We start from the raw sequence: 27693 nt of genomic DNA, 5'->3' as shown, positions 1-27693 counted from the left end.
AATACATTTGAAAAATGTAAAATATACCTATTACTATGAGGGTTGTTATACAATGCCATTATAATAATGTGAGGCATATCTGAACATTATATTTCCCATGATAATGACTGGGAATAATAGTAGAGAGATAGCTCTCATATAGCAGAAAGCCCAAAATACAATTTTTACACACTGTATGCTCCATCGCGAAGTGCTTGTGGCTAAAATAATTATTAGGATTAGCTTAATGTATTTTTACATTTGCCGTAGTATTGTCGATGGGTTTAATAACACATCAAGGGGGTTCTTGGCCAGAACCTAGTGGTATTTGGGGGGCCTTGTCGTGGAAAAGTTTGGGAACCCCTGTTCTAGGCTAGCTAGCCTGTAGTCTACCTTGAAATCTGGATCTGAAGGGTCTAGTAGGAAACATTCTTATGCCCATATATGTTTCTATATTGAGTGTTCATGGGCTGAGACCACAGTGTTAGGCATGCTCACACATGATGATGACAGCTGTTTAATCTGTAGCTTGACCACCACTTTATGACTACCTTAGAACTGTTTTGATTAAAAAGCTGTGTCACTGATGCATTTAAAAATAGTCCTCTAGCTTATTTTATGAGCCTGTATGAAAGCATATTGAGTTCCTCAAAATTCCACGACAACTCAATATGCCTCGGCACCACTGACTTAATCTAAATGTGTGTCGTGGAATTTTTAAATTCTAAATTTTAGACTAGGCCTATAAAATTACGATGATTATATGAAATAATTATCATGACACTGGCCTCTTATAGCCTGATTCAGTCCATTCAGTCTTATCCAATTGTGAAAATTCATCCATATCATTCTATAAACATACAAATGACATGTGTGGAATACATAGAACCATATTGAGAACCACTGCCCTACGGCCATTCCATTCCATTTTGTTTACTGAGCATTAAATGGGGTTTTAAGGCCGTAAGAAGGGTGCAAGTAGGCACCTGGGTTTTCCTTGCCAGTTTTATCTCTTTTTTTCATGACTCAAAAATGATGTTCATAATCCTAAAATGCCTATTATTCTATCACATTCTGGACAGTTGAAAATAGTTGAGAATAATGAACTTTGAATGACAAACATTTCGAAAAAAATGTTGAATATAAGAATATAAGTAATTTATGGGCGTGTGTTTACAGAGGAAGGGGTAGCCTACCATCTGACAGGGTATCCGATCCTGCGCAAATGTTACGCAATATGTGTATTTTCCAATTAGAACATCGTGAACCATTGGAAGATTCCCAAGATGCTCCGCGGCTCTTGCGGAGTAATGCAACAACTTTGGCTGTCGAGCAAGTGCTTGCTTTAGCTCATTTTTTACAGCTTTCTGGAGAATGATTTCTAAGTGACAGCCTTAGTGTTGTCTTCAAAATGCTGAACTGGAACGTACTTTCCCTTTGCCTTAAGAGTTGAAGTCGTTGCCGAGTATCCTTAGAAGCGTTTCAGTCACTCGCAAAATATCAAAACAAGGTGAGGACCCAAAGGCTTGTTTTGGCCTTAACACAATGGTCAATGGTATATTTGTTATAGCAACATTCGTAACTTGAACTTATTTGAATTTGTGTACCGTGTTCTTTTTCAAGTAGTAGTTTGAGTCAATCCTTAGAAACGACTGCACTGTGGCTCAAGGAAAACGAATGCTGACGGGACTTAGCTGGCTGGCTAACTAGCTGAAATGTTACACGTTAGTTGACTAGCTGGGAAATAACATACCAAACCTAGTGTGATACCTAGACTTAGGAGTTAGGAAGTTAACGTTAATAACTGTTGTTACTGACATAAATCTTGATATTATGTTGTATGCCGATCAAGGCAGCTATCTAAACTGGCTCTGACGTTAACTGATAAACAAAGGTGGGCACATAAACCAAATAATAGTACCCTACTGTGCCGAAGTTACGTTAACGTAGGCTAATCGCCAAGATGTTAGCTAGCATTGATCCATATATATATACACACTGTTTGTTTTATATCCTAGCTACATACATGTATGTAATTTGGAAGTCACCGAGGTTGACTATTGCTGTCTTGTCTGCAGGCGTGACTAACGTTTATCTGATCCGATAGGGGAAGTCAGTCTGGTGTGGTCAGCTGTCACTTGAGCTAACGCTGCATCGCTTCCCTTTCCCTGAAGTGGCAACCGTCAGTTGAATATATTTCTACATACGTGTCTTGCGCTGCACAGAGCCCTTATTTTGACATCTTAACTGTGGCAACACCTTTCTCTTGCCTGTGTTGTTTGTTGAACAGGACAGTTTGTTGTTTCCCTGATTGTGTTCCAGAGTGTCATGTGGGAGTGATCGGATGTTGATGAGCAGTCATGCTTGCTACCCAAACAACAGAAACGGGCCCGGACACCAAAGACGTGAAACAGGTGAGTGACGGTGATCCTCTTTCTTTCTTTCTTTCTTACCTTTCAGACTCATGTTTGTTTAGCAACTAGTCGACATATACACTTTGATTAACTCCAGTGAATGATCATATAAACCCATTTGAAGTAGATAGCCTCATAAAGACAATGGTGATGAGTTTCGGTCCTTAGCTTATCACAAGGAGAGATTGGGCACTATGACGGCATGCCCTTTTACAACACTGTCATTGAAGTTATCTAAACTAGTTTAGTTAGTTTAAACTGCATAGTCCTGTGCAGAATATAACTGTTCACTGCATATTAAATAATCTCAAGTGTTAAACTAAAAATCAAAGTTGGCACAAATTCCAACATAAATGCACAGCCATAAATATAGAAGACCTAGGTTTTTTCCACGTGGAAAAACAAGGCTTGTCTTCACAAATGTGTCAAGGGGGGGAGGAGTCGGTGGTGATAGAGTTCACATGATGTGAGGTCAAAGAGTTCTATTCTGGAATGTTCTGCTGTTGAAGAGATCACTGATGTCTTTTATTATGGAGCATGTCATGCATGTTCATGTAGTCTATTGTGCTTATGCTTTAAAATATATGGCGAAGGGTCGTATGGATCACTTGCATAATCCAGTCACACACATTGCCAAGACTTCCCCCTTGTAAAGCGAATGACATGGCTAACATGGCAGCAAATTTATACTGCCACACTTAGCTTTTTGTCTGTGTTTAGGATCAATGATTAAGGCTCTTTCTTCTTTCCTTTTTGAAGGGACCATTGAATGCTAGACAAGGACGTGAACTCCGGCACTTAACTTAGCAAACATTGTAAGATCTATATTCATAGCATAGTTGAGGTGACACATTTGGTTTATGAAGCATGGTCTGGATGACTGCGACTGATAGGAAAGATTTAGGCTGACATTAATGCAAAGCCCCTTGAAGAAGTGATGCATCCAAGTACTGAGTAATAAACGCATCCCGGCATTCAGATTGTTTAACAGCAAACGGAAGTGGACATGAAGCAAAACTCTGCATAGATAAGGACAGTCTTTATCACAGAATGCAGAAGCATTGTACACTTAACGTTTGCCAAACTGATGTTAAATCCAACAGTTATAACAAACTGAAGTTTACAAGGAACTTTATTGCACTTTATTATGTAGCTGATCTGTTCACTCCCAATGACTTTCATCAGAGAAGGACCTGTAGTGCATTTAGCATGTTAAAAGTGTTATGTAGAGGTTTTTTTTTAGATTAAAAAGTTGACCTACAAATAGGACCATAATATTAAGAAACAATCATTTTGATGCAAAGTCAAACATGCCTTAGCTATGTGTTGTGCATATCCACAGAGATACACTGAAGTTGACATGCACAGTGCACACCAGTTATCGTCATCCGGACTGTCTCGTAATGCCATGTTGTACCATGTGCGGGGGGGGGGGGGGGGGGCTCCATTCCAATTCACTTGTAACATATTGAGACTTACAAGCTTCATGTGCCCCTGGAAGAACAGTGAAATAGGAGTAGTAGGAGTTCACTATTGCTAAACCACATGTTAAAAAAGTACTGTCAGGGATTGCAGTTGATTTCTGACTCTTCTGACAATGTGCTAGCTCTCCATTCCATCTTGGGGCAGCCGTGGCCTACTGGTTAGCGTTTCGGACTTGTAACCGAAGGGTTGCCGGTTAAAACCCCGACCAGTAGGCATGGCTGAAGTGCTCTTGAGCAAGGCACCTAACCCCTCACTGCTCCCCGAGCGCCGCTGTTGTTGCAGGCAGCTCACTGCGCCAGGATTAGTGTGTACTTCACCTCACTGTGTGCTGAGTGTGTTTAATTCCTGGCTATGTGAACTGTAGACAGACAGCTGGACAGTGGAGCAAGCCTTCCCACCAAAACTATTCCAACCTATAACAGTATCACCAAAAGGGGGTGCCAGGAAGAGAGGGAAAATTGGGGAGGGGGTTGATTGCTGAGTTCACTCTGGTGTTTTGTTGGTATTTGGCTCAAATGTCAACGGATGTGACGACATCATCCATAATCACTGGCGATACCTTTAAGTCAGCTGAGGGTGACTTAGGATTAAAAGAATAGCGTCATCATAACCCTCTTAAAAGAAACAGTTACAGTGCTCTCCTCTTTTCCTTTTGGTGGGATTCTCTCTCTCTACCTCTCTTCTCATCTCTCTCTCTCTCTCTCTTTCTCTCGCTCTCTCTCTCTCTCTCAAGTGAAACATTACGGTGCTGAACTGAGTCCTGAAGCTTAGCCTTAGTTGACTGGCACCCGCTTTGGGTCTGAAATCACATTAGTCTTGACTTGATTTTGAGTCAGGTTTGCTGTGTTTTTTTCTTGAGTTAGTGCAGTGGTTCTCAAACTTTTTCTGTCATTCCCCACTTTGGAGGTGGGGTATTTTTAAGCCCCACCTGACCCCATCAACTTGGAAAAATAGTAATGTTAAAAAAATAAATGGTTGCATTTCTTTGAGAACCACTGTTCTACAGCCACCTCTCAGTATGGGGCGGTGGTACCATAGTAGCAAAGGAGCTGGGCTAGCAAGCATCAGCCAGATAAGTTGAGGGTTTAATTCCTAATTCAATTCTTGAGCAGGGTACTTAACTCTGAGTGGCTCTGAGTGGGGAAACTGGAATTGATGTATGTAAGTGGTTTGGATAAAAGCATTATCTAAATGAATAAATGAGTGAGTGAGCATCCTGTTCTAGCATATTATGCAGAGCAGCACCTCTCAAGGCCAACACCCCAAAAAATGTAGAACTCCATTACTTTTAACGGAGCAAAGCCCACAGACGCCGTCAACACCGAAGTTTAAAAAAAAAATTCTATTTCGCTTTGGACAAAGGCGTCTGCCAAATCCCATGACCATAACCATCTCTTGAGCGTCAAATCCATAGACGCGAATGTCGATTTCAATGGGTGTTGTGTTGGCCTTCGGACTCCTGCTTCGATCGTATAACTGTTGGGTGCAGATGCGTCATCCTCATCAGATTAGTTAGTAGCGTGTTTTCCCTTCTTCCCACTTGTCACACTTCCCAGGGTGATTCAGTGCTTTTCTCTGCAGTGTTCTCTGTGGCACATGGAGCTGTGTATAGGAGTTCCCCTTAGGGTCAGCTGAGATCAGGTGACCTGTGTGTTTAGTGCAGCCTGTGGCTCATATTCACATGGCCAAACACACTCATTCTCCATTCTCCAAACACACTCATTCTCCATTCTCCAAACACACTCATTCGCTCACCATGAACATACTCACACACACACACACACACACACTCACACATATACACACACTTCTTTCCATGCTCCTGTTTTTGTTTTAATAACAGAGACACTAATAGTGAGTGTCTAAAGCGAGAGTTTCCACAAAGCTGACCTTTTTCCTTCTTTCCTTGTGTGTGTGCGTGTGCGTGTGTGTGTGTGTGTGTGGTTGGTCGGTCTTATTACCAATTCTTCTTTTGGTGGACAGCACATAGAGAGAGAAGAGAATTTTTTCCCCCCCACAATGCCATGTCCTCCTGTGCACTCCTGGGTGTTCTCCAGCGTAACTTTGGTCGAACTGGCTCTGTGGGGAGGGGAAGTGGAAGCCAGCTGATTTGTGTTTGTGATAGTTTGTCATCCTACAGAGCCCTCAAGGTCACTCTCATACACTTTTATCTCCTGAATCCTGACAGATGCGATTTATAACTTTGTCGCCCATGTGTGTTGGGGGTTTGTTGCTTGGCTCACACCAGATTGTGCCAGAAAAACCAGTGCGATCTGAGGTTCTTATTGAAACACACATTTACGATTAAAACACTACTGTCATCAGGCTACTTCGGCTACTGTTAATATGGAATAGCTTGTAGTAGCGCAGTGACTGTTTTGAGTATAACATCAGTGCCTTTTTATTGGAATTTTAATAAAACACCAACAGTGTTTCCCAATTTCCCAGAATTGAATTCTATTTGTGGTGGTAGGTTTGCAGAATTAACTCGAATGCAACAGTTTTTAAGAAATTAGTGCAGCGCGGTTATGATTCTTACCAGATTTAAGCACAATTTAGTACAACCAGGAAAATCATTGTGTGGTGGTCAATGTTGATATTGTGGTGGACCGCCACAAATAAGTCAATGTATGGGAAACACTGACCAATATCACGACATGGCATAACGGCAGGCAGGTCTAACCACAATTAGACATGGCACCAGGGCCTTACTACCCAGCGCTCATCCAAGATCCTCCAATCAGAATCCAACAACATGAAAGGATATAAAAAAAATAAAATCTTTCACTTAAGATGACCTTGAGTCTTGTGATGACCTTGAGTCTTGTGCCTTTCTGCAGAGTCGGTAGTCAGTCTCACTTTCCCTTTGTGTTGTCGTGGTGGATTTCTCTTCCTGTTTCTTCCCTCCTCACTGTGCTCCCCCCGCTCTGGCCTGCAGTGGATCAAGGAGAAGATCGCCCAGACCATCAAAGCCCTGCAGAAGCGCTACGTGGCGACGGACACGGCGGTGACCAGTGAGGATGCCGAGGCCAACCTGCTGTGCTGCGCGCTCGAGGCCGCCTTCATCCACGGCATCAAGGGCAAGCACGTCAGGTCTGAGGTCGGAGGTCGCGGGAGGAAAGGGGGCGGAGGCAGGGGAGGCACCCTCCCCCAGCCGGACTTCTGGGGGCTGCTCAAGTCTGTCACTCACAGGTAGGTCAAAGGTCACGATCCTTTTTCAGCTCAACCCAAGAGGAAGTGTACTCAATGGTTGCATTTTGATTTTTGTTGTTTTTTTTCTGCCCACTTTCGCTTGACCTCGATTGAAAATGTCATGAGGTCCAGGAAAGCTATGAATATGAATAGGCTTTGCAATTATGGCTTATTGTTACCAGGTGCAAGGAATTGTGGGGCATCGCTATCACCTTTCTGTCTGGACATCAGCTCACTTTGCACTCTGTCACTACTTTGTGTGTGTGTGTGTGACAGTGGCTCAGGAGGTAGAGGAATCATTCACTACTGTGCGTGTGTATGTATGTGTGTGTGTGTGTGTGTGTGTGAGAAAGACAGAAGGCCAGGATCACATCCCTCCCCCCATATGGAGTCATTACAGTACAGAAACAAGAAGTAATGGAGTTGAAGAAAGCACAGTCAGCAAGTCAGCCTATAGACTTGCTGTACTCCCAAGTAGATTTCCGCCATGTTTCAGTGATTAGCAAAGGTCTCTATCTGCCTGATAACAGAGCTTGCTTTCAGAAAGGGCACAATAGTTAATATAATTGTAAGAACTGAAAGTCATTGATTAGAGGCGCTGTGCAAACGTTCTCCGGGAAAAAAAAAAACTCCTTACCGTCACCACAGCTGGGTGGACTTAATCCACTGAAGTGCTGACTTCAGAATTCCAGAAAATTCCAGAAATTTCATTCTTTGGGTTTATGTGAACCTTGAACCCAGACAGGCGTCTGCTGTCTGACTCTTTGACCTTTGACTGGTTCTGAGCTCTCAGGTTGACTACTTTCATCCTCTCCCCTTTTAAGTGGGATCAGTCCCCTTGATACTAATACACATCGACAGGGCTCAACGTTCACTTTTAAAAGTGGTTGCAAAAGTGGACATTATAGAGCGGAACTACATTTTCAGACACAAGGTTCAGGTGACAGTTGTGGTTCAGTTGGAAACAGTAAAGACCAGGGAATAACCAAAAATGGCTATTAATGGCTATTCAGTTTAAGATGAATCGGTTAATTAAGATTGTGTAGTGTGGAATGCGAAGGCTTGATGTGTTTGGCTGTTTCTGCAGTCGTCATAGTTACATCGCCATCCTCTGCTGATGTTGTTATTGTGATAGTTGGGTAAACCTCAGTGGAATGTTTGCTCTCAGATGGGCCGTTCAGGAAAAACCAGTCTGACCACTTAGCGAGGTAGTGTTAATGTTATTTTTCAGATAGATTGCACATCAGGGAAGTAACAAAGGGCATTGTTCTGACCGGCGTCAGTGGAAACTACCCAGAAACCTGTGCCCATGTTCTTTTATCTTTGTTTTCACTCTGTGTTCGAGCTCTATTGTTAGCTCTATGTTGTACAAACATCAGTTAATTAAGTCTTAAGTGTTCAATTATTGTTTAAAGTACTTTGGTATTAATCAACATACAATATTCTGATCTGATTTAAAATGTCCAACAATGTTAACTGTTAACAACAGTTTGTATGAATGAATACTCTAGCATTTTTGATTAAAGAAGCATTTTTGATTAAATGTAATGCCAAATTAAGATTTGATTCTATAGTTGACTGTGTTAATGATTTAATTGTAAAGGTCCATGTTTTGCTGAATTTCCTCTGAGAGAATGTGTTGTGATGGTTTCATTCAGGGCTCAAAATTAGCTGGTAGATCTCAAGACACACAATAATGTTTTAGCATGTTTTGAGTGGCTGATGAATTTCACAATTTATCTGTCTGCTGTTAGACGTTCTCGTTTTTAAAAAGTTAACTTTGAACCCTGGTTTCATTTGAGTAGTAATCCTGTGTTCCCGTGTCTCTCGGCAGAGATGTGATTCTGGAGCTGGAGGGGCTGAACTTCATCAGTTCTGGCGTGGGCCGGTGCCGGGCCTGGGTCCGCCTGGCGCTCAACGACAGCTTGCTGGAGTGCTACCTGGCCTCCCTGCTGAGGGAGAACTCCAAGCTCGCCGGGTATGTAACGCACACTCAGGGTATTATGGGTAGTTATGATATGGCTCCTCTCGCTGCTGAGGTAGAACTCCAAGCTCGGCGGGTATGTAACGCACACTCAGGGAATTATGGGTAGTTATGATATGGCTCCTCTCCCTGCTGAGGGAGAACTCCAAGCTCGCCGGGTATGTAACGCACACTCAGGGAATTATGGGTAGTTATGATATGGCTCCTCTCGCTGCTGAGGGAGGACTTAAGCTCGCCGGGTATGTAACGCACACTCAGGGAATTATGGGTAGTTATGATATGGCTCCTCTCGCTGCTGAGGGAGGACTTAAGCCCGCCGGGTATGTAACGCACACTCAGGGAATTATGGGTAGTTATGATATGGCTCCTCTCGCTGCTGAGGTAGAACTCCAAGCTCGCCGGGTATGTAACGCACACTCAGGGAGTTATGGGTAGTTATGATATGGCTCCTCTCGCTGCTGAGGGAGGACTTAAGCTCGCCGGGTATGTAACGCACACTCAGGGAATTATGGGTAGTTATGATATGGCTCCAAGATTGCAGGATATGTAATGGGTATTTTATGAAGCTATGCTTTGTGTTGAAGGTGACCTCCAAGGTCGTAGGGTACAGTATGATTTTGGGTATTTATTACACAGCTATAGCCTGCTCGTACGAGTCCAAGCTCATAGGGGTATGTAATATAGCACACATTCCTCATGCAATTATGTACTTTTCTCTTTGGGTATCACTATTAAGCTCATAGGGTATGTAACATAACACACATTCCTTGTGCAATAACAGACTGTATTTTGGGAATCACTGTTTCCAATTCAGTGGTGATCCTCTGGTTACTTCCTAAGTCAGAATGATGGTCCCTGGCCCTGGGTCACAGTCAGTTGAAAACCCTTGTGAATATGAATGTGAATGTGTTTTTGTGTGTGTATGTTGTTGGGTGCTGTTGCCAGGTATTACCAGCAGGGGGCGCTTCTGCTGGACACTGAGGACCGTGAGGTGCTGCTGAGCCTCCTCCAGGGCCTGGCTTCGCTCTCCTTCCAGCTCTCCTACAAGTCGGCCGTGCTCAACGAGTGGACCGTGACGCCACTGGCTCTCGCTGGGCTCTGTCCTCCGCCGGCCGCCGACCAGGCGTTCCACGCCAACGCCGGCAGCAACGGCAAGCGCAAAGAATCCTGGGACACGGCCTCGCAGTCGTCGGGGGGCTCCGACGTGGCGGTGGGTGTGGTGGTGGTGTCGGCGGCGGCGGGTCGTGGAGGCGGGGTGACGGAAGGGGTGGCGGAGATGAGGTCGTCGAACCTGAGTCTGGACACCACGGGCTCGTCGCAGCTGTCGTCCAGCCTGAGCTCGGACAGCCTCCTGCAGGGGACGGAGTTCCGCTGCCCCGAGAGGGACTCGTGGGAGATTGGACACGCTGACGCCAAGAAGCCTTACAGAGAGTGAGTACGGCAGTGTGTGTGTTTGTGTGAGAGAGAGTGTGTGTGTGGGGAAATGTACGGATCAGGCAAGGTACACAGATGTGTGTGTTGTGATGTATGTATGTGTGTGTTTATCAAAAGAGTATATGAAGAGACCAGGAAAGCATGAGGGAAGAGAATGTGGATTTAGTGTGTGTGCGCATGTGTATGTGTAAAGGGGTATACTGGTTTGTATGCATATCTGTCTAAAGTGGTGTTCTCCTGTGTGTGTGTGTGCGCATGTGTATGTGTAAAGGGGTATACTGGTTTGTGTGCATATCTGTCTAAAGTGGTGTTCTCCTGTGTGTGTGTGTGTGTGTGTGTGTGTGACAGAGAGAGCACGACGTCCAGTCAGGACTCCATGAGAGAGGACTCCTACATCTCCGGCCTCACCGGCGACCATCTCTCTGAGAGCACAGCCTTCAGCAGCCTAGACAACGACACACACACACCCACTACCGACACACACCTCCCATCACCTCCTCGCACCCACACACCGGACCCTGACTCCCACCTCACACACACTCTCAACACAAATCTGACGTCGGTCACGGCCGCTGACGATCACAGCGCACACAAACAGATTCACAACGCGCCGGTCACATGCGCTTCAGCTGAGGATGTACATTTTACACACACACCGGTCAGAGACACACACCAGTTCCCCTTCGATAGCAAAGACGCTCTGCTCACCTCGACCCCAGCAAGTGACCCATGCATCAAAGACACACACCTTGGGCAGTCTTCAGCAGCCGATGCACAACTCACGGAACACGCGCACGGCACCGACGCAGGCATCACACACACGCAAACCGGCTGCACATACCTGCAGGTGGCGCAAAGCACTTTAATGGACACGGAGGTGGAGGTTCTAAGACCGAACAAGCGCAACAGGAGCCCAATGCGACGGAACCGTTCCCCCGGCGGCCCGACGACAACTCCCACCCCAGCGGAATCTACCGTTACCACAGCAACGACCTCTGACCCCGAAACAGACACCAAGAAGCCCGATCAGCCGACCCACCCATCCCCAAGCCCCGCAGAGCCAGCGGTGTTTCCACGGCGATCAGGGAGCACCATGAGCAGGCGTAGATCAACAGACGTGGTGAGTGGGACGAACTTCCTGTGTGTTGCTAGGACACCCTGTGCACTGTTTGTGTGCTGGTGTACACTTGACTGAATCTCTTATCAGTTGTTATAAGTTTGGGCCTGCACTGTCAAATAAAAAAAAAAGACACTTAGGGACCGTCCCATTTCTCCCCCCTTAAAACTTCCACTTGGTTTTGATCGCCCTCAACATTAAAGCCCCCTCGACAAGGGAAGTGGAGGTGAAGATCTTTCCCTATAAATTGGGACACCACTAAATGCAAATTAGCGTAGCAAACGTGCTCACCTACGTCACGCGCAGCGCCGACGTGTCTACCGGTAGTAGCCTGCTACTATTTTCATTCAGGAACATGCCCATTCCAGCAGTCGTTGTTGTGTGGGCTGTGCTGGTTTATCTACGTCTAGTTAATCAACAAAGATATTCGTGTTCATGTGAACGCCAGAACACCCACCTTAAATATTGACGAAACTACCCAGATCAGATATAACGTTATTTAATGGGCAGACTCTCTCAAAGCACTCAGCAGATATCATGAACATCGTCAGATAGCTTTGTGAGATATTTTCTAACATTAGTGTTCAAAACTCAACAGTCCATCAGATGTGCATCCAGCTAACATATTCCAACATATTCCGAAATTTTAATATGCTTATTTGCGAAAATATATGAGAAATTTGGCCGGCTCTCTGAGCTCGCATGGTATCCAGGGTAATTTCATCTCCCACTTCGTTTTAAGCCTGCATCGGTCCTGGCTACGTTTTGAGGGTTGATTTTAAGGGCAAAATAGCACTTCCCCTTGCTCCCTATAGTAATGGGACACCCTAGCCCTACACGTGCACGCGCAAAAACGAGGGTTAGGGCAAAAATCGAGGGGTAGGGGAGGTATTGGGACGGGCCCTTAGTGAAACCTACTCCTACCACACAGCAACCGTAACTGACCACTAACTAATGTTCTACCCAGGTCCTACAGCAACCGTAACTGACCACTAACTAATGTTCGACCCAGGTCCTACAGTAACTGTAACTAACCACTAAACTAATGTTCGACCCAGGTTCTATTCTCAAACCAGCTTTTACTAGTCTGTCACTTTGGATAAAGGGGTCTGCTGTGACCCTTTTTGTCAGTGAACTTTCATTTTGAACTATGTTTAACTAAGTTTGTACAGTACAGTTGAGGCTTCTTGACCCTTAATGGACCCTTAACCTTCTTTCTTTTCTAGGGCCCCACTTCCTGGATCTCGGAGGATGACTTCTACAAACCTGAGACGGATGAATCCGGTAGTCTGACGGATCAGCCCACGTTTGGAGCGGCGCTGATGAACGGGTCGTTGTCCCCGCCACCAGAACCGGAAGTCCCCCAGGTCGCCCCCAGCGTGGTCCACCGCAGACAGATAGGTGAGAAGAGAGCTGTGTGTGTGTGTGTGTGTGTGTGTGTGTGTGTGTGTGTGTGTGTGTGTGTGTGTGTGTGTGTGTGTGTGTGTGTGTGTGTGTGTGTGTGTGTGTGTGTGTGTGTGTGTGTGTGTGTGTGTGTGTGTGTGAGAGAAAATATTTTTTTCAGACTGTTACCAGTCCACCGCAGACCGATAGGTGAGGAAAGGAGGTTGTGTGTGTATGTGTGTGTTTGCTGAGGACTGTTACATTCTGTGTGTGTGTGTGTGTGTGTGTGTGTGTGTGTGTGTGTGTGTGTGTGTGTGTGTGTGTGTGTGTGTCTGCTAGTGCGTGTGTGTGTTTGTGTGTGTGTGTCTGCTAGTGTGTGTGTGTGTGTGTGTGTGTGTGTGTGTGTGTGTGTGTGTCTGCTAGTGTGTGTGTGTGTGTGTGTGTGTGCTAGTGTGTGTGTGTGTGTGCGTGTGCGCACGTGTGCCTGTCTGTATGGCTGTCTCTGTAAACCTGACCTATCGCTCCAGGTCATTAGGGCAGACATAATGTTTTATTGGCCGTCATAAAAAGCCACAGAAGAATGTTTACTGGCGGTAATACAGTACGGAAACAGGCTTAGTTTAGGGTTGTGTTTATTCAGCGCAGCCTAGACGAAGTATCTCTCAGTGGAGTGGACTCCGTCCCTGACCCTAACCCTGACCCTGCCCTGCCCTGTCTCTCCGTGTGATCCAGACACCGTTCACGCTACAGGTTCACGCACACATGAATAAAAAAAATTGGGAAACAATTAACTGACAACATGAGTAGCACTGCAGCCTGGTGAACCTGAACAGAATGTCCGCACAGTGTCCACACACCAAAGCTCCTAAACTTCTATAATAATAATAATAAAAACAAAAACATCCCTTTTGTTGCACCTAGTCATATACCTTGTCCTGCACCTGACCTTAAGATAGGTGGGATGTGCACACAACTACCATAAGCAGCCAGACCCTAAAGGCGGGTTAGCCTGGTGAAACCTTTGGCAATGCAGCAGCACTGTCTTCTAGTTTTGTGTTGTAGGCTAACACTGCTAGCTTTGTGCTGTAGGCTAACACTGCTAGCTTTGTGCTGTAGGCTAACACTGTTCTTAACCCTAGAAGTGCTAATACTGCTATGACCACAACAGTGATGCTAGCATTATAAAACAGCAGCAATAACAGTATTTATGATGTTTATGTTGCTACTTTTGAAAATGTGTGGTCACTTTGCGTAAGCAAGAAAAGAGAAGTTATTCAGTCATAAGCGTGGCAGAAGATAATATGTTGATCACCCACTGTTGGTGCTGTGGCTTCAGTGTGTCTGTCTTCCTGTTATCAAGTCAGGCGACTGCCAGAGAGGAAGTGGTGTGTGTGTGTGTGTGTGTGTGTGTGTGTGTGTGTGTGTGTGTGTGTGTGTGTGTGTGTGTGTGTGTGTGTGTGTGTGTGTGTGTGTGTGACACCAGAGGACCTGAGACCAGAGTCACGAGAGAAGAAGAGCATGACACACACACACTGCAGGCCAGGACAGAATGGGCCAAAGAGTAGACCAGAGTTTACAGAGGAGTCTTCCTAAAATACAGCTGTCAGTGGCCAACCATGTAACAGTGTCCCATCACCGCACTGTATAGAGCCCATGTGTGTATGATGCTAGTGTTAGCTTGATAGCTTATGACATTAAGCTGCTGACACATACCGGTAAAATGCGGAGAGCTGTCATAACATTCACTGATACAAAATATGTCTCTCTCTCTCCACCATCCCTCAAGTTGCTCATTATTGAATAAAAACGTTTGCATAGCGAAAGTTTAAGGAAACATTCAATGAAGTAGCTTTCTGTAAGTTGCTGTTTTATCCAATCCCTATCCTTTCATTAAGCCCTGAAGCAGCAACATTGAAAAACAAATATAACATATGTCTCCCTCTTTTTCTCTCCTCCTCTCTCCTCCTCTCTCTCTCTCTTCCTCTCTCTCTCCCTTCTTCTCTCCTCCTCTCTCTCTCTCTCCCCTCTCTCCCTTCTTCTCTCCTCCTCTCTCTCTCTCTCTCTCTCTCTCTCCCTTCCTCTCTCTCCTCCTCTCTCCTCCTCTCTCTCTCTCTCCTCTCTCTCTCCCTTCTTCTCTCCTCCTCTCTCTCTCCTCTCTCTCTCCCTTGTTCTCTCCTCCTTTCTCCCTCTCTCTCTCCTCTCTCCCTTCTTCTCTCCTCTTCTCTCTCTCTCTCCCCCACCCCCCTCCTCCTCAGGTCTGTCCAACCCGTTCCGTGGCCTGCTGAAGCTGGGTCCTCTGGAGAAGCGCAGCGCGGTGGGCATGTGGTGGGAGCACCACTGCGAGCTCTCGCCCTTCGAGCTGCGCCTCTACCTGGACCCCGAGGACCGGGCGGCCTGCGACAACTCCTCCCTGCTGCGCTGCGAGGAGGCGCGTCTCCGCGGCGACGGCGAGGGCGGCCGCTTCCTGCTGGCCTTCGCCGGCGGCAAGCGGCTGCACCTGCGCGCGGGGACGCGCGGCGAGGCCGAGGACTGGGTGGAGCGCGTCCAGGAGGCCGTGGCCAAGATCCGCCCGGCAACCGGCCTTCGCCACGGCGCCAGTCCTGGTAACAGGAGCCCCGACGACGACGTGTGGGAGGTGCTCCGCGTGTCGGGGAAGCACTCCGACGGCGAAACGCCCACCACCACCACCACGACGACGACGCCGTCGCCGCTGTCCACGCCCGCCTCCACTCCGGCGAGCCCAGAACACGCCCGCGCAGCCCTGACTCCGCCCCCTCCTCCTCCTCCTCAACCCCTCGCTCTGGACTGGACGCGACCCGCTGATCCGGAACCGGACGCCATCAAAGAGGCGGTGGTGTACCAGCTGACGGCCGCGTCCCCTCAGGGCACATCGCTCTCCCACTTCCCCCCCCCGACGGAGGACTGGACACAGCTGCTCCTCTCTCTGTCCCTGGAGGCCCTGAGCGGTTTCCGTTGGCAACCCGAACTCACGGCGTCCAGCACCGACGACGATGACGTGGACGGCGACGGAGGAGGAGGAGGAGGTCACAAGGCGCCGCTTTTCCGCCACGCCATCCAGACGGTGCGCGACGTGGTGCCGGACGCGGCCCGCGGCGGGCCGGAGTTCTTCAAGGTCGTGACCTCGGGCGGGGTGACCTTGACGCTGCGGGCCGAGAGCGGCGAGGAGGCGCGCACGTGGAGAGGTCTCATCCGCGAAGCGCTGGACTCCTACCTGGAGACCGAGGAGGAAGAGGAAGTGGTGTCAGCGGCGGGGGCGGGGTCAGTGGGGGGAGGAGGAGCAACCGGCGACGTCAGTGCTGGAGGGGTGTGGTTAGCACAGGGAAGCGTGCAGCGATTGGTCCAGCACCGGCTGAAGGGCGAGGCAGCAGGGCTGCTGCCACACCTGGGCACCGTGCCGATCGAGAGAGGGCTGGACGCCCAGAGCTTCCGATGCGCAGGTGTGTGTGTGTGTTCGTTCGTGTGTTCTCTAGATAAGTAAGAGTGTGTGTGTTCTCTCTCCTGTTCTCTAAATAAGTGTGTGTACGTGTGTGTTAGTGTTCTTTAGATAAGTAAGAGCCTGTGTGTGTGTGTGTGTGTGTGTCAGGGATGGAAATTAGCACCCGCCACCAGCCAAATGCGGGTGAATTTGTGCACTGGCGGGTGAATTTGGTCAACTTATCAGCCACTGTGGCGGGTAAATGGATATACCACAAAAAAAATACAGCCAGATACAGGTGAATTCTCATAGGCTCCGACGGTTAAAAATAAGAAAGTGTCTCGTAGTAGGGATCATGAAATGTCATCAGTAGCCTTTAAGGGCAGTCTAACCCGCAGCATGGGCGCAGCGTTTCACTTTTTGACACTAGGCTACCGTCAGGCACACAAAGGACGTCCAAATTCACACATTCTTCTCTGTTGATCTACTTGCGAAGTAGCCTACTCATCACACAGATATCACATGAAAGAGCCTTTTCTCAGCCTTTAAACGCTGCTAGCTATAGCTGCTATTTGCTGTGATAAACGGTTATAATGTATATGTAAATGTAATCATTCTCTGCGTGTGTGTGTGTGTGTGTGTGTGTGTGTCTGTGTCTGTGTGTGTGTGTGTGTGTGTGTGTGTGTGTGTGTGTGTGTCCAGGCTGTAGTAAGAAGATCGGTGTGTCCATGGGCAAAGCCAAACTCTGTGAGTTCTCCGCTCAGTACTACTGTGAGTCCTGTCACCGTGGCGACGCTATTGTCATCCCCTCCCGCTTGGTACACAACTGGGACCTGACGCCACGAGAGGTGAAGGCACTTTTACTCACTCACTCACTCACTCACTAGGCCTGTCGCAATATTCAATAAATCAATTAATCGCATGATAATTAAAATTAGCTCGATAATTTTTCTGGCCGCGATAAATGCCATTTGCATGCTTGTTTGTTTTCCTCGTCTCTCTCTCCCTCTCTCTCTCTCGGGTCCTTAGAGTAACCATGAGTGAACCCTCATGTCAGTCACTTGTCAGTCGCATGGTGTATAGGGAGGCGGGACTACTGGCGTAGCCTACCACAGAGTGCAGCTAGAGCCGCGTGAGAAGTATACCGGTAGGCACTAGGCAGAGAGAAAGCTAGTTGCGAGTTCGATTAGGCTACGCCTAATAAAGACAAAAAAGATGGAATTGGTTTCTAAGCCAAACGCGACAGCTGCCGTGTGGGAGCATTTCGGATTTAAACCGAATGCCCGTGGTGAACCACTGAACGTGTGCGAGTCGGTGTGTCGCATTTGTTGGAAAACAGTCGCAATTAAAAGCGGCAACACCACAAACATGCATATGCATCTAAAACACAATCATCCGCTGCAGTTTTCCCAGTTGGGGAAAAAAAACACAACAAGTGGGCCGTCTTCCTCTTCCCGAGGAAAATTCTCAGAACGACAATATTATCGCTTATCGCAATAATTTCTGAGACAATTTATCATCAAGCAAAATTTGTTATCGTGACAGGCCTATCACTCACTCACTCACTCACTCACTCACTCACTCACTCACTCACTCACTGTCACTTTCACTTTCACTTTCCAATACACAGGTATAGTCTCTCTCCCTTGACACACACACACACATAGTGCATGCATCCACACATGTACAGAGACACAGGCAAATATACGGTCTCTCTTAACATGTTGCTTTTGTCTTTGTCCTTCTCTCACAAAACCATGCAGTTACATGCTCATGTTGTTGTTGTTAATGAGATCCTGTCATGCAACTTTGCAATCATGCACACACACACTCTCACACTTTACTCAAACAGTGACGGCACATATTCACACTCGTTCAACTAGCCAAGTAGATTCCTTCAGAACTGGTTCGGTAACTTTTGCCTCAACGTTTTAGCCTACAGTTGTTAGTATGTATGTGCATACTGTATGTGCATGTTTCTCTGTGTGTTATGTGTCTCTGACTATATGTGTGTGTGTGTGTGTGTGTGTGTAACAGGTCTCCAAACAGGTCTTGAAGCTCCTTGCCCAGATTGAGCACGAGCCCTTGCTCAACCTTGACCTCCTGAACCCTGACCTTTACGAGCACTCTGAAACCATGGCGACCGTGCAGTCACTGCGGCGGAAGCTCCGTCTCCTGGGTGACTACGTGCTCTTGTGCCGCAGCGGAATCAAGAAGAAGCTCCAGGCCAAGTGAGTGTCCATGCACACCAAACACCAAAGCACTTTGCCTCTGTCGCACGCACGCTATTTGTTTATCCAGCACTGGCTTCGCAAATAACGATGTCCACAGACAAGGTAGAGTATGTTGCATGATTTTATGAATGTATGATTTATTGCGACATCAGAAGCAAGTCAAATTTGTAGTTTCTTATGTCTCATTCCATCGAACTACAGATCCACTACCCGATCTGGCAAACTTACATAGTGCGGTTATAGCCGATAGAGGGCCGCGAAGCGAATGCAGAAGTGCCGTTCACCCTTTTTACGAGTTAATGAACCACTGAAACGATTTTGGAAACATTATTTTAAGGTACAAAAATCTCTTTGGTGTTGCTTTTACGCTCCTGACTGTGCGGAGAAGGACCCGTCCCACTACGTGCACTTGCACCCTTGTAGGGCTGCAACGAACGATTATGATAACGATTTAACATGGTCCATTAATCCATTAATCAAACAAATCGATGAATTAACCATTAATCGATTAGTTCAATAAAAAGTCAGAATGTGGTGAAGAAACTGTCAATCTGTGTTTCTGAAACTCAAAATGATGTCCTCAAATGCCTTGTTTTGTCTACACACCAAAGGTATTTAGTTTAATGCCATTCTGTGTCTCAGGCTCAAGCAGAGGACTTACGTCCTGGAGTCTGACCAGCTCTACAGTGTCATGGACTTGCATCAGGTGAGAAATACACACACACACACACACACACACACACACACACACACACACACACACACACACACACACACACACACACACACTGTCTTCCTAACCTCTCACCTGCTAGCTTACTAGAAATAAAGTTATGAGCGTGCAGGTGAGCACTGCACTAGAGGTGTGTATCCCAACCATTTTCATATTCAAATATCCTGCAGTATGAGCATCAGTATGTACCAACGGTTATCTGGTTATTTGCTATATTTCACACACACACACACACACACACACACACACACACACACACACACACACACACTGGTTATTTGCTAAGGCTGACACACACACACACACACACACACTGGTTATTTGCTGATGCTCGATGCAATACCCTAGACCAGTGTTTCCCAAAGTCTGGTTCAGGAGATTTTATTTGGGTCGCCATCACAATTTATGCTGTGTTATAGGCCTAACTGATACCATTTGTCATTTGATTCCAGGAAAGCTAAAAAAATGTTTTAGAAATACAGGAACAGCTTACTATGCTGACGAATGCGCAACATGCAAGAATTTCTCCCAAACTCTCGGATGCGCATTAAAACGTCTTTTCAGTAGTCATTTCCAACTTTTCACGCTGATGGTGCTCAAAATGCAACACAACCGTGTTCAAAGCAGGATCTATCTATCTAGATCCTATAGCAATGTATGGTTGGGGAGGCATAGAAAAGTTGGAGAATCTGTGGCCTAAAACAATATTGGTGGTTGCAGGGTAGATTTGAAGAAACTAGTGCAGTGCCTGTTCAAACATGCCATTCCTGAAGAAAACCCGTAGCTCAATTACATGCCCACAGGTATGCCTGCTTTAAAAATAGGATGATAGGGAAACATCATTCCAGCTAAGCATTCAATAATGAATACTGAATATTATAATATATTAGCCTATAATTAATGTGGCCTCTAATAAATTTAGGCATGGCTGCATGTGACATTTCTACAGAGCAGAATGACATAATGACAACTGTTTTGAGTTAAGGCTAAATGTGTATAGCTTACTGAATAACTTCCTAATGCTATTCGAAGCTTGCGCATACTTTTATTTTGAGTGGTCACTACATACCCGTGTTTAATGGCGTGATAAGTGCCGTCGCTCAGTCTGCAACTTGTCTAACGTTAGCTATGTGGCATCAGCCTATCGCTCGTTTCAATTTGGGACCTTGCAGTCGGAATTGTCGTTTTAGTCAAAGTCTCTTGAAAGTCCAAAGTAGCCTGGGCTATTCGAGTGGTCACTACATACCCGTGTTTGTTGGCGTGTTGTTGCAAGTAATCATTTTATGCAAGCAAACTGCATACAGGGAGTGTTTATTGTTGAGGTCAGGCATGATAATCATCTTGCATCTTAACCCACAAGCGGTTCCCGAGTAATCTGTTTAAATTGCGACTGACTATCATCAAAGTGAGACCTAGCAGAGCCCGTTCTCTGGACCTAGCTACTGTCAGTACATGATCCATGGGGTGGAGCTCCCCTTAAACTGGTCCCCTTGGAAACAGTGCAGTGCAGCGATAAACGTCCTACGTAAATAAGCATATTTTGAAATATGCATTCAAAAATCTTCAAAATCGAGAGTGCACACCTTTGTGCCACGCGCGAGCCACATACGAAATCTTAGGTCAGTCTGACAAACGGTCAGCGAGATATGCGTGCCACAGACACACACACACACACACACACACACACACAGACGCTTCTTGCTTTATAGATAGATGGGTCGTGATGGTCTGTTATTTTTAAAAAGTGGGTCCCCAGAAAAAAAGTTTGGGAAACACTGCCCTAGACCACAGTTAGTGGAAAGTGTATCAGAAAGCATAAAAACTGTTGTGCCATCTGACTCCCATACACAAATGAAAATCAAACTGTTAATGAATCTGCGTACCAGCTCCATACATAAACAATGCAATGACTTCAAAGTGAGTATTTGTTAAAGTATCCCTGTTAACCTACCATGTCATATCCCTGTTAACTTACCATGACTTGCCAATTGTGCTGCTGCAGACAGTTATCTGGATACGGCATTATCTATGTACACACCTCTAGGATTTAACACATGCAGCTACATACACACATACACACACACACACACACATCCTGTCTCCTGAATTAACCTCTCACCTGATAGCTGCCTGGAAACAATATCTCATCTTATCATATCTCTCCTCTTGCTTTTGCTTCTGGTCTTCTTCTTTATCGCTCTTATCTCTACTGGAAACATTACCTCTTCTCCTTTTTCCTTCCTTACTCTCTCTCTCTCTCTCTCTCTCTATCTTTTTCTCTTTCTCTCAAATTAAAAAATGCTTTATTGGCATGACAAATAAGACATTCGTGTTGCCAAAGCAGTCATACAAAGTATGGAGGGAACATATCTCTCTCTCTCTCTCTCTCTCTCTCTCTCTCTCTCTCTCTCTCTCTCTCTCTCTCTCTCTCTCTCTCTCTCTCCATAAATGCTCCTGTGTAATCCCTCTTGTCTTGCGTTCCCAGATAGCGGAGGGTCAGTACCAGCCCGTCCTGCTCTCGCTGATCCACCTGTCGGCCGACCACGTGCACAGCTGTGACCTGTGCACCCAGCGAGGGTTCATCTGTCAGATCTGCAACGCCGATGACATCATCTTCCCCTTTCAGTTTGAGACCACTAGCAGGTGTGCGAGCGAGTGTGTTCTGCCTGCTCCGGCTTCCCCTTTCACGCTGAGAACGTAACCGTTCCTTCCTCCACCCCTCAATGACGTAGGCCTTATTAGAGAGTGGGCACAGTAATTCAACCACTCTTTCTGTCTCAATGTAACATCCTTTATGGTTTAGTCTTCTCTTTCATTTTTCTTTTAACTCTGCATTTGTCTGCGCATCTCTCTCTCTGTCTGATTGACTCTCATACTCGGGGCGGGGGGGGGGGGTTTGAGGTTTTGATATGGGTTGTTTTTACTTCTTGTTGGTTTCCTTTTGACTACTAATAATCTCTCTCTGTGTGTCTGTCTGTCTCTCTCTCTCTCTCTCTCTCTCTCTCTCTCTCTCTCTCTCTCTCTCTCTCTCCTTCCCTCCCTCCATCAGATGTAAGGGCTGTAAGGCGGTGTTCCACTCGTCCTGTAGAGAGGACAGCCCCACGTGTCCTCGCTGCGTCCGGCTGCAGAGGTACCTGGAGCGAGACCTGCAGGACTGAGCACTGCCGCTCTGTGGGTCCCTCCAGGCTTGCCGTACCCCGTGGGCTCGCTCCCTCCTCTCCTGTCTAGGAGAACAGAATGGACCAGCACTGATATTCTCCTGATGCTCACAGGCACTGTGTGTCCCAGCGGGCTTTCTGTAGTCGCTGTCTGAGCCAAGGACCAGGAAAAGGAGTCAAGGACGGGGTGCTGTTTGTCCCTTTCTGCCTCCCTTAGCCGCCTTCCTCCTGACAAATCAGTTCTCGGTTGTCAGAGGGGGAGCTGGACTGGAGGACGAATGTCACTTCTTAACAGAGGGCCTCTGGAGTGGTCATCTCAGTCACAAGTGCTCTTATTAAAACACACATACACATACACACACACACACACACACACACACACACACACACACACACACACACACACACACACAAACACACAGACATACATACATACAGCACGAGCAGGAGGTGCACACTCTGCTTGTGCTGTTGAACTGGACGACACTTTGAACTCTAACAGTGGTGTGTCTTGGGACCAACACTATCACCTTTGCACTTTTGCTGGGAGGCTCCTGTAGTTGCCCTCAGCGACGACACCATGGCGACCGATAAGCACCGACTGTTGTACATGCCTGTTTCTTTCTGTGTGTGTATGTGTGTGTGTGTGTGCGTGCGTGTGTGTGTGTGTGTCCGTCTGTCCCGGACAGCCCCTGTGGACTCGAGAGCCGGTCACTCTTCAGGTGCCAAGAGACCGCTTCTCACTGCTACACAACATCAACACGCCTCAGTGGCTCCGTCAAGACCACAGTCTGTTCTGAGGGTCCGTCTCTCTCTCTCTCTCTCTTTGTCTCTCTTTGTCTCTCTCTGTCTCTCTCTCTCTCTCTCTCTCTCTCTCTCTCTCTTTGTCTCTCTCTGTCTCTCTCTGTCTCTCGCACGCGTGAGCGAGCGACCTTCTGCTGACCTCTGCCACCACGTGAAGGTCAACGGGGCCTTCTCTGCCAAGGACTGAAGGACTTCTTGAAGGACAATTCACTGTCTATCTATCTCGCCTGACCTTCAGCTGACCTCTCCCAAAGGTCAACGAGGCCTTTCTTTGCCACGGACTGAAGGGTTCTTTATTTCAAAAAAAAAAAAAAAAAAAAAAAGATGGTCTGGCATCTCTTAAGCATGTTTGTTGAGTTGAAGCTCATTTTTTTTTTAACTTGGTGGTTTAGTTTCTTCTCTCGCGTTGAAGCATATAGCCTCTACATTATTTTATGCTGGTGTAGCCGAGCTCTAATCATGTTTACAAGACTAAAGAGCCGTTCACATCAGGAATGACAACTGTAATTCTAACGATGTTAGCGTCGTTATCGTTATAGTTTATATGTGGACTTTGTCATTCATTTTAGCTGGAGTGATACTTGTATGCCGTCATCATTCTTATAACCGTTCTTGGTGTGAACGGGCCTAAAGACTTAAGACCAAGACTAACACAGTCTGGACACTTTTACGAGACCAGGAAAATTGGCCTCTCACGGCCGAGCCAGACAAGGCCACCCTACACCGGGATGAGAACCGTGGCACTGGACTCGTAACCATGGTGATACATAAACTCTTCTGTGCCTTTCTCAGTTGTGGATCCGTCACGGAGAATGTTCACTTGGACTTGACTGGAGTCTTTTTCACCAATATCTGTGTGAGGTGCCAAATATGTCCACCGTTGACAGAAAAGACTTTGTATATACATGATAGGACTTACGTATTTATTGCTGGCATTGTCAGAGTTTGACTGTTTTAGTTGTTTTTGTTTCTTTATTTGGAGATACAGGAGATACACACACACACACACACACACACACACACACACACACACACACACACACACACACACACACACACACACACACACACACACAGAGCCTCTTGCCAGGACATGATGATGACGATGATGATTATCCCTCAACATGGATAATTAAATCATTGTTGCCCTGACCGTTCATTTCAGAGGGCACTGTTTAATACCAAAGTCCATCTAAATCCTGCATCCTTTTGTGGCTGAATCTTAGTAAAGAGGTCAGCAACAGACTGATGTCCAGAGGCAAGAACATGAAGATAGATATGAAGGAATTGTTTTGTCTGTTTCTTTTTTGTCTTTAACTCCAGTTTTCAGTGCCATGTTTTAGCACTTTAATGAGAGGTGTTCGGTGGTGTTTTAACGGCGAACTGAACACATGCACATACACTCACACCCTCTCTCACACACACACACACACACACACTTACACATACCATCAGGTCTTTGAGAAGTGAGCGCGCATCAGGAAACCTGTTGAGGTCTTCGTGACCTTTCACATATTCTCTGAATGTGGCAGACTGTGTTTTCAAATGCCTGTAGACACTTTTTACAAATCTGGAATTGCAATGCTTGTTGTGCTGTCTCACAGTTGTGTGTATGTATGTCTGAATCTGTATGTATGTATGTAGCTGTATGCATGTACGAGTCTGTAAATGTATGAGTGAATCTATGTGTGTTCACTAAGGTTTTTGCTGATAGCCCAGCCCCTGAATGAGTTTTTGTCTGATGTTGCACCACTTAATCAGGCCCAGTAGATGGCCCTAAAGGCCATTTCTCTAATAACTCAACTGGATCTAGTGAGACAACAAATTGGCACGCAGTACTCTTCAGCTTTACAGTTTAAACATTATTTCTTATTTTTTATTGTTATTAATGAGTGTGAACTTTAGTTCAGTTACTGACTTTTGTTTCCAGCACAGAGAAACAATAGCTGTCAGCTGTCAGTTGATCGTAGCATTATGTATCATTATAAATAAGTTAATTTATATAAATGAAGCTCACAGATGCATTCTGAGAGTTCCCTGACTAAACCAGAGGTCAGAGGTCATTACTATTCAGGCTGAAGTTATAGCTGCCACATCTCTCTGTGTCCCCGAGGGACCAAACTTAACCCCCGGGGCAACTCGCTCCCTCTCTCACCATCACTCGGCCAACAGGGAATCAGGGCAGCAGCTGCCGGATTCTGCCCACATCCAGGCCGCATCTGAGCCAGATGTGGTTGCTGCCAACTTCTTGTTGGGGGTGGGAGCAGACGTTAGTGCGCCCTCATCACCAGGCTACCCGTGTTTGATTGGGGACTTTTCGGGATGGTGCCCTTGGGGTCGTTCATGACATGACGCAGGCATACAGTGCCTAACCAGATGCAGACTATGGAGGTGATCATACTGATGATGATGATTTGATGACGGATAATGATTAAATTGTGTATAAACTACCAGATGTAGTCCTGGCTGTTTATGTTCATGTTCTCTCTTGTTTGTGTTAAGGACTGATACGTTGTCCTGAGCACTGCCGAAATGCATACAACTTGAATTTTCCCTGGGGATCAATAAAGTATCTATCTATCTATCTATCTAACGACTGCGCTATGTGCTTTGAACATTGAGAGGATGTATGTCATTTGTTCAGAAGATTGTTAACTAGCTGAAAAACGTTTAATGAACTTAACTTGAAGTTGCTGAATTGAACTGACCACTAAAGCATCCAACACACTTGGAGCAGCTGAGGTGTAAGCAATTACTGATTCCTTTGATGCAAGAACATAAGTTTAAAAGACATACGGGGGGGGGGGGGGGAGGGCGCTAGTGGGACCCATGTCCGAATCCGACGTGCGGTCATGCCCCGATCCCACCCCATCTCTATCTCTCCCACTCACTTCCTGTCTATCTTCACTATCCTGTCAGAATAAAGGCAAAAAAAGCCCCAAAAAAATACTTAAAAGGCTTACCACTCTCCACTCTCTATAACGCCTGGACAAAGTACTGTAGCAGGCCACACCCCAGTATGAGGCAGCCGTGGCCTACTGGTTAGCGCTTCGGACTTGTATCCGGAGGGTTGCCGGTTCGAACCCCGACCAGTAGGCACGGCTGAGCAAGGAACCCCTCACTGATCCCTGGGTGCCGCTGTTGTTGCAGGCAGCTCACTGCGTCAGGATTAGTGTGTGCTTCACCTCACTATGTGCTGAGTGTGTTTCACTAATTCACGGATTGGGATAAACGCAGAGACCAAATTTCCCTCACGGGACAGTACTTGGTGACCTCGAGAAACAGAGATGAGAGGAAACAGAGGAATTCCGCTCTTTTCAATGTAGGCCTAATACTGGGTACCCATGTAGCGCAAAGGGGGTGCCCAATTTGTCTGAAACTGACTAAAAGGCCATGCGCCTAACTGTGACAACAGCACAATCAGTACGCTGATACCTCAACACCCCATGTCTTGTTTGTATATGTCGGTGTGATTGTTTCTTTGTGACTGGAGCCTTGTAAAATGTTTTCTGTAACCCTTGTGTAACAGACAATAAAGTATTATCTTATCTTATCTGATCTGACGTAGTGCAGTATCAAGTGGTATGTGTGTGGCAATGCCAGAGACTCCTTTCTGCTTATTGTACATCAGTGCGCTGTCAAAAGGAACCTAAAACTTATTTTAAAGTGTTTGCGGAAGGGTGTCGGCACGATCCACATTTGGGGAAACGCTCTGTGTGTGGAAAAGAGTCTGCATGCTTGGCCAGTGTTTAATAGATACCCTGGAGAGACCTTTAAGGGCAAATGTCTGCGGAAATGTCAGCATAGGCTGTGTTTAACAGACACGCTCCAACGACTTTAAGGGCAAACTGTCTGTGTGCAAAAGGAAGGGTGTCTGACCACAATATCATCTGACCTCAGCATGTGGCCACAGCTGAGTAGCCTACTGCATAGAGACATTTTGGCCCTTACAGAAAGAGTTTACTTAGTGCTGGTCGTAGGATGGTCTCTTAATGGCGTCCAATGCTGGGGATGATGCTGTGAATTTAGCTGGGGGGTATTCCAAGTACGTGGTTTAGTGACAAACCTGGGTAAGTTAACTCAGAGTGGTAGTGGAAGTGGTAAACCTCCTACAACAAGAGCCCTATGGTATTGTTTTGTTAGGAGAATGAAGCCATATAGTTCTTCTATTAGGAGGTTTACCACCTACTCTGAGTTAACTAACCCAGGTTTGTCACCAAACCACGTACTTGGAATACCCCCCAGGTCTGTAAACTGAGATGCTGACTTGGTAAACACCACCAAAAGCACTGGCAGCTATGCATACACAATTCTGATCAAACAACAAGAGAACAATATGG

General features: G+C 46.4%; 1 protein-coding gene across 5 annotated transcripts; it reads left to right on the top strand.

Annotated features, from left to right (window-relative positions):
• Positions 1-1264: 1264 nt before the first annotated feature.
• plekhm1 (pleckstrin homology domain containing, family M (with RUN domain) member 1) lies at positions 1265-25937 on the top strand. 5 transcript variants are annotated; one of them, XM_076297904.1, is made up of 13 exons: positions 1265-1489; positions 2302-2393; positions 6817-7070; positions 8905-9048; positions 10000-10485; positions 10837-11608; positions 12832-13006; positions 15244-16446; positions 17127-17272; positions 18462-18655; positions 19301-19364; positions 21877-22034; positions 22441-25937. In XM_076297904.1, the coding sequence occupies exons 2-13, from the start codon at positions 2340-2342 to the stop codon at positions 22547-22549; spliced, it is 3759 nt and encodes a 1252-aa protein (XP_076154019.1). In that variant the 5' UTR covers positions 1265-1489; positions 2302-2339; the 3' UTR covers positions 22550-25937. The 5 variants fall into 5 exon arrangements, with proteins under 5 accessions (XP_076154019.1, XP_076154021.1, XP_076154022.1 ...); XM_076297906.1 differs by having other exon boundaries at positions 2087-2393; XM_076297907.1 differs by lacking the exon at positions 1265-1489 and adding an exon at positions 1498-2161.
• The last annotated feature ends 1756 nt before the right edge of the window (positions 25938-27693 follow it).

Source organism: Alosa pseudoharengus, unplaced genomic scaffold (assembly GCF_046254945.1).
Source record: "Alosa pseudoharengus isolate Yale_2024_CS ecotype anadromous, Long Island Sound unplaced genomic scaffold, YU_APseudo_1.1 YU_APseudo_1.1_scf_21, whole genome shotgun sequence".
NCBI lineage: Eukaryota > Metazoa > Chordata > Actinopteri > Clupeiformes > Clupeidae > Alosa > Alosa pseudoharengus.
This window is presented reverse-complemented; position numbering and strand designations above follow the sequence as displayed.

What these genes read in the sequence shown, in the direction of transcription:
- plekhm1 (XM_076297904.1), top strand. Translation starts at nt 2,340, where the DNA reads ATGCTTGCTACCCAAACAACAGAAACGGGCCCGGACACCAAAGACGTG. An exon ending in ACACCAAAGACGTGAAACAG is followed by an intron (nt 2,394 to 6,816) that starts GTGAGTGACGGT and finishes TCTGGCCTGCAG; the next exon opens with TGGATCAAGGAGAAGATCGC. An exon ending in GGTCCACCGCAGACAGATAG is followed by an intron (nt 13,007 to 15,243) that starts GTGAGAAGAGAG and finishes CCTCCTCCTCAG; the next exon opens with GTCTGTCCAACCCGTTCCGT.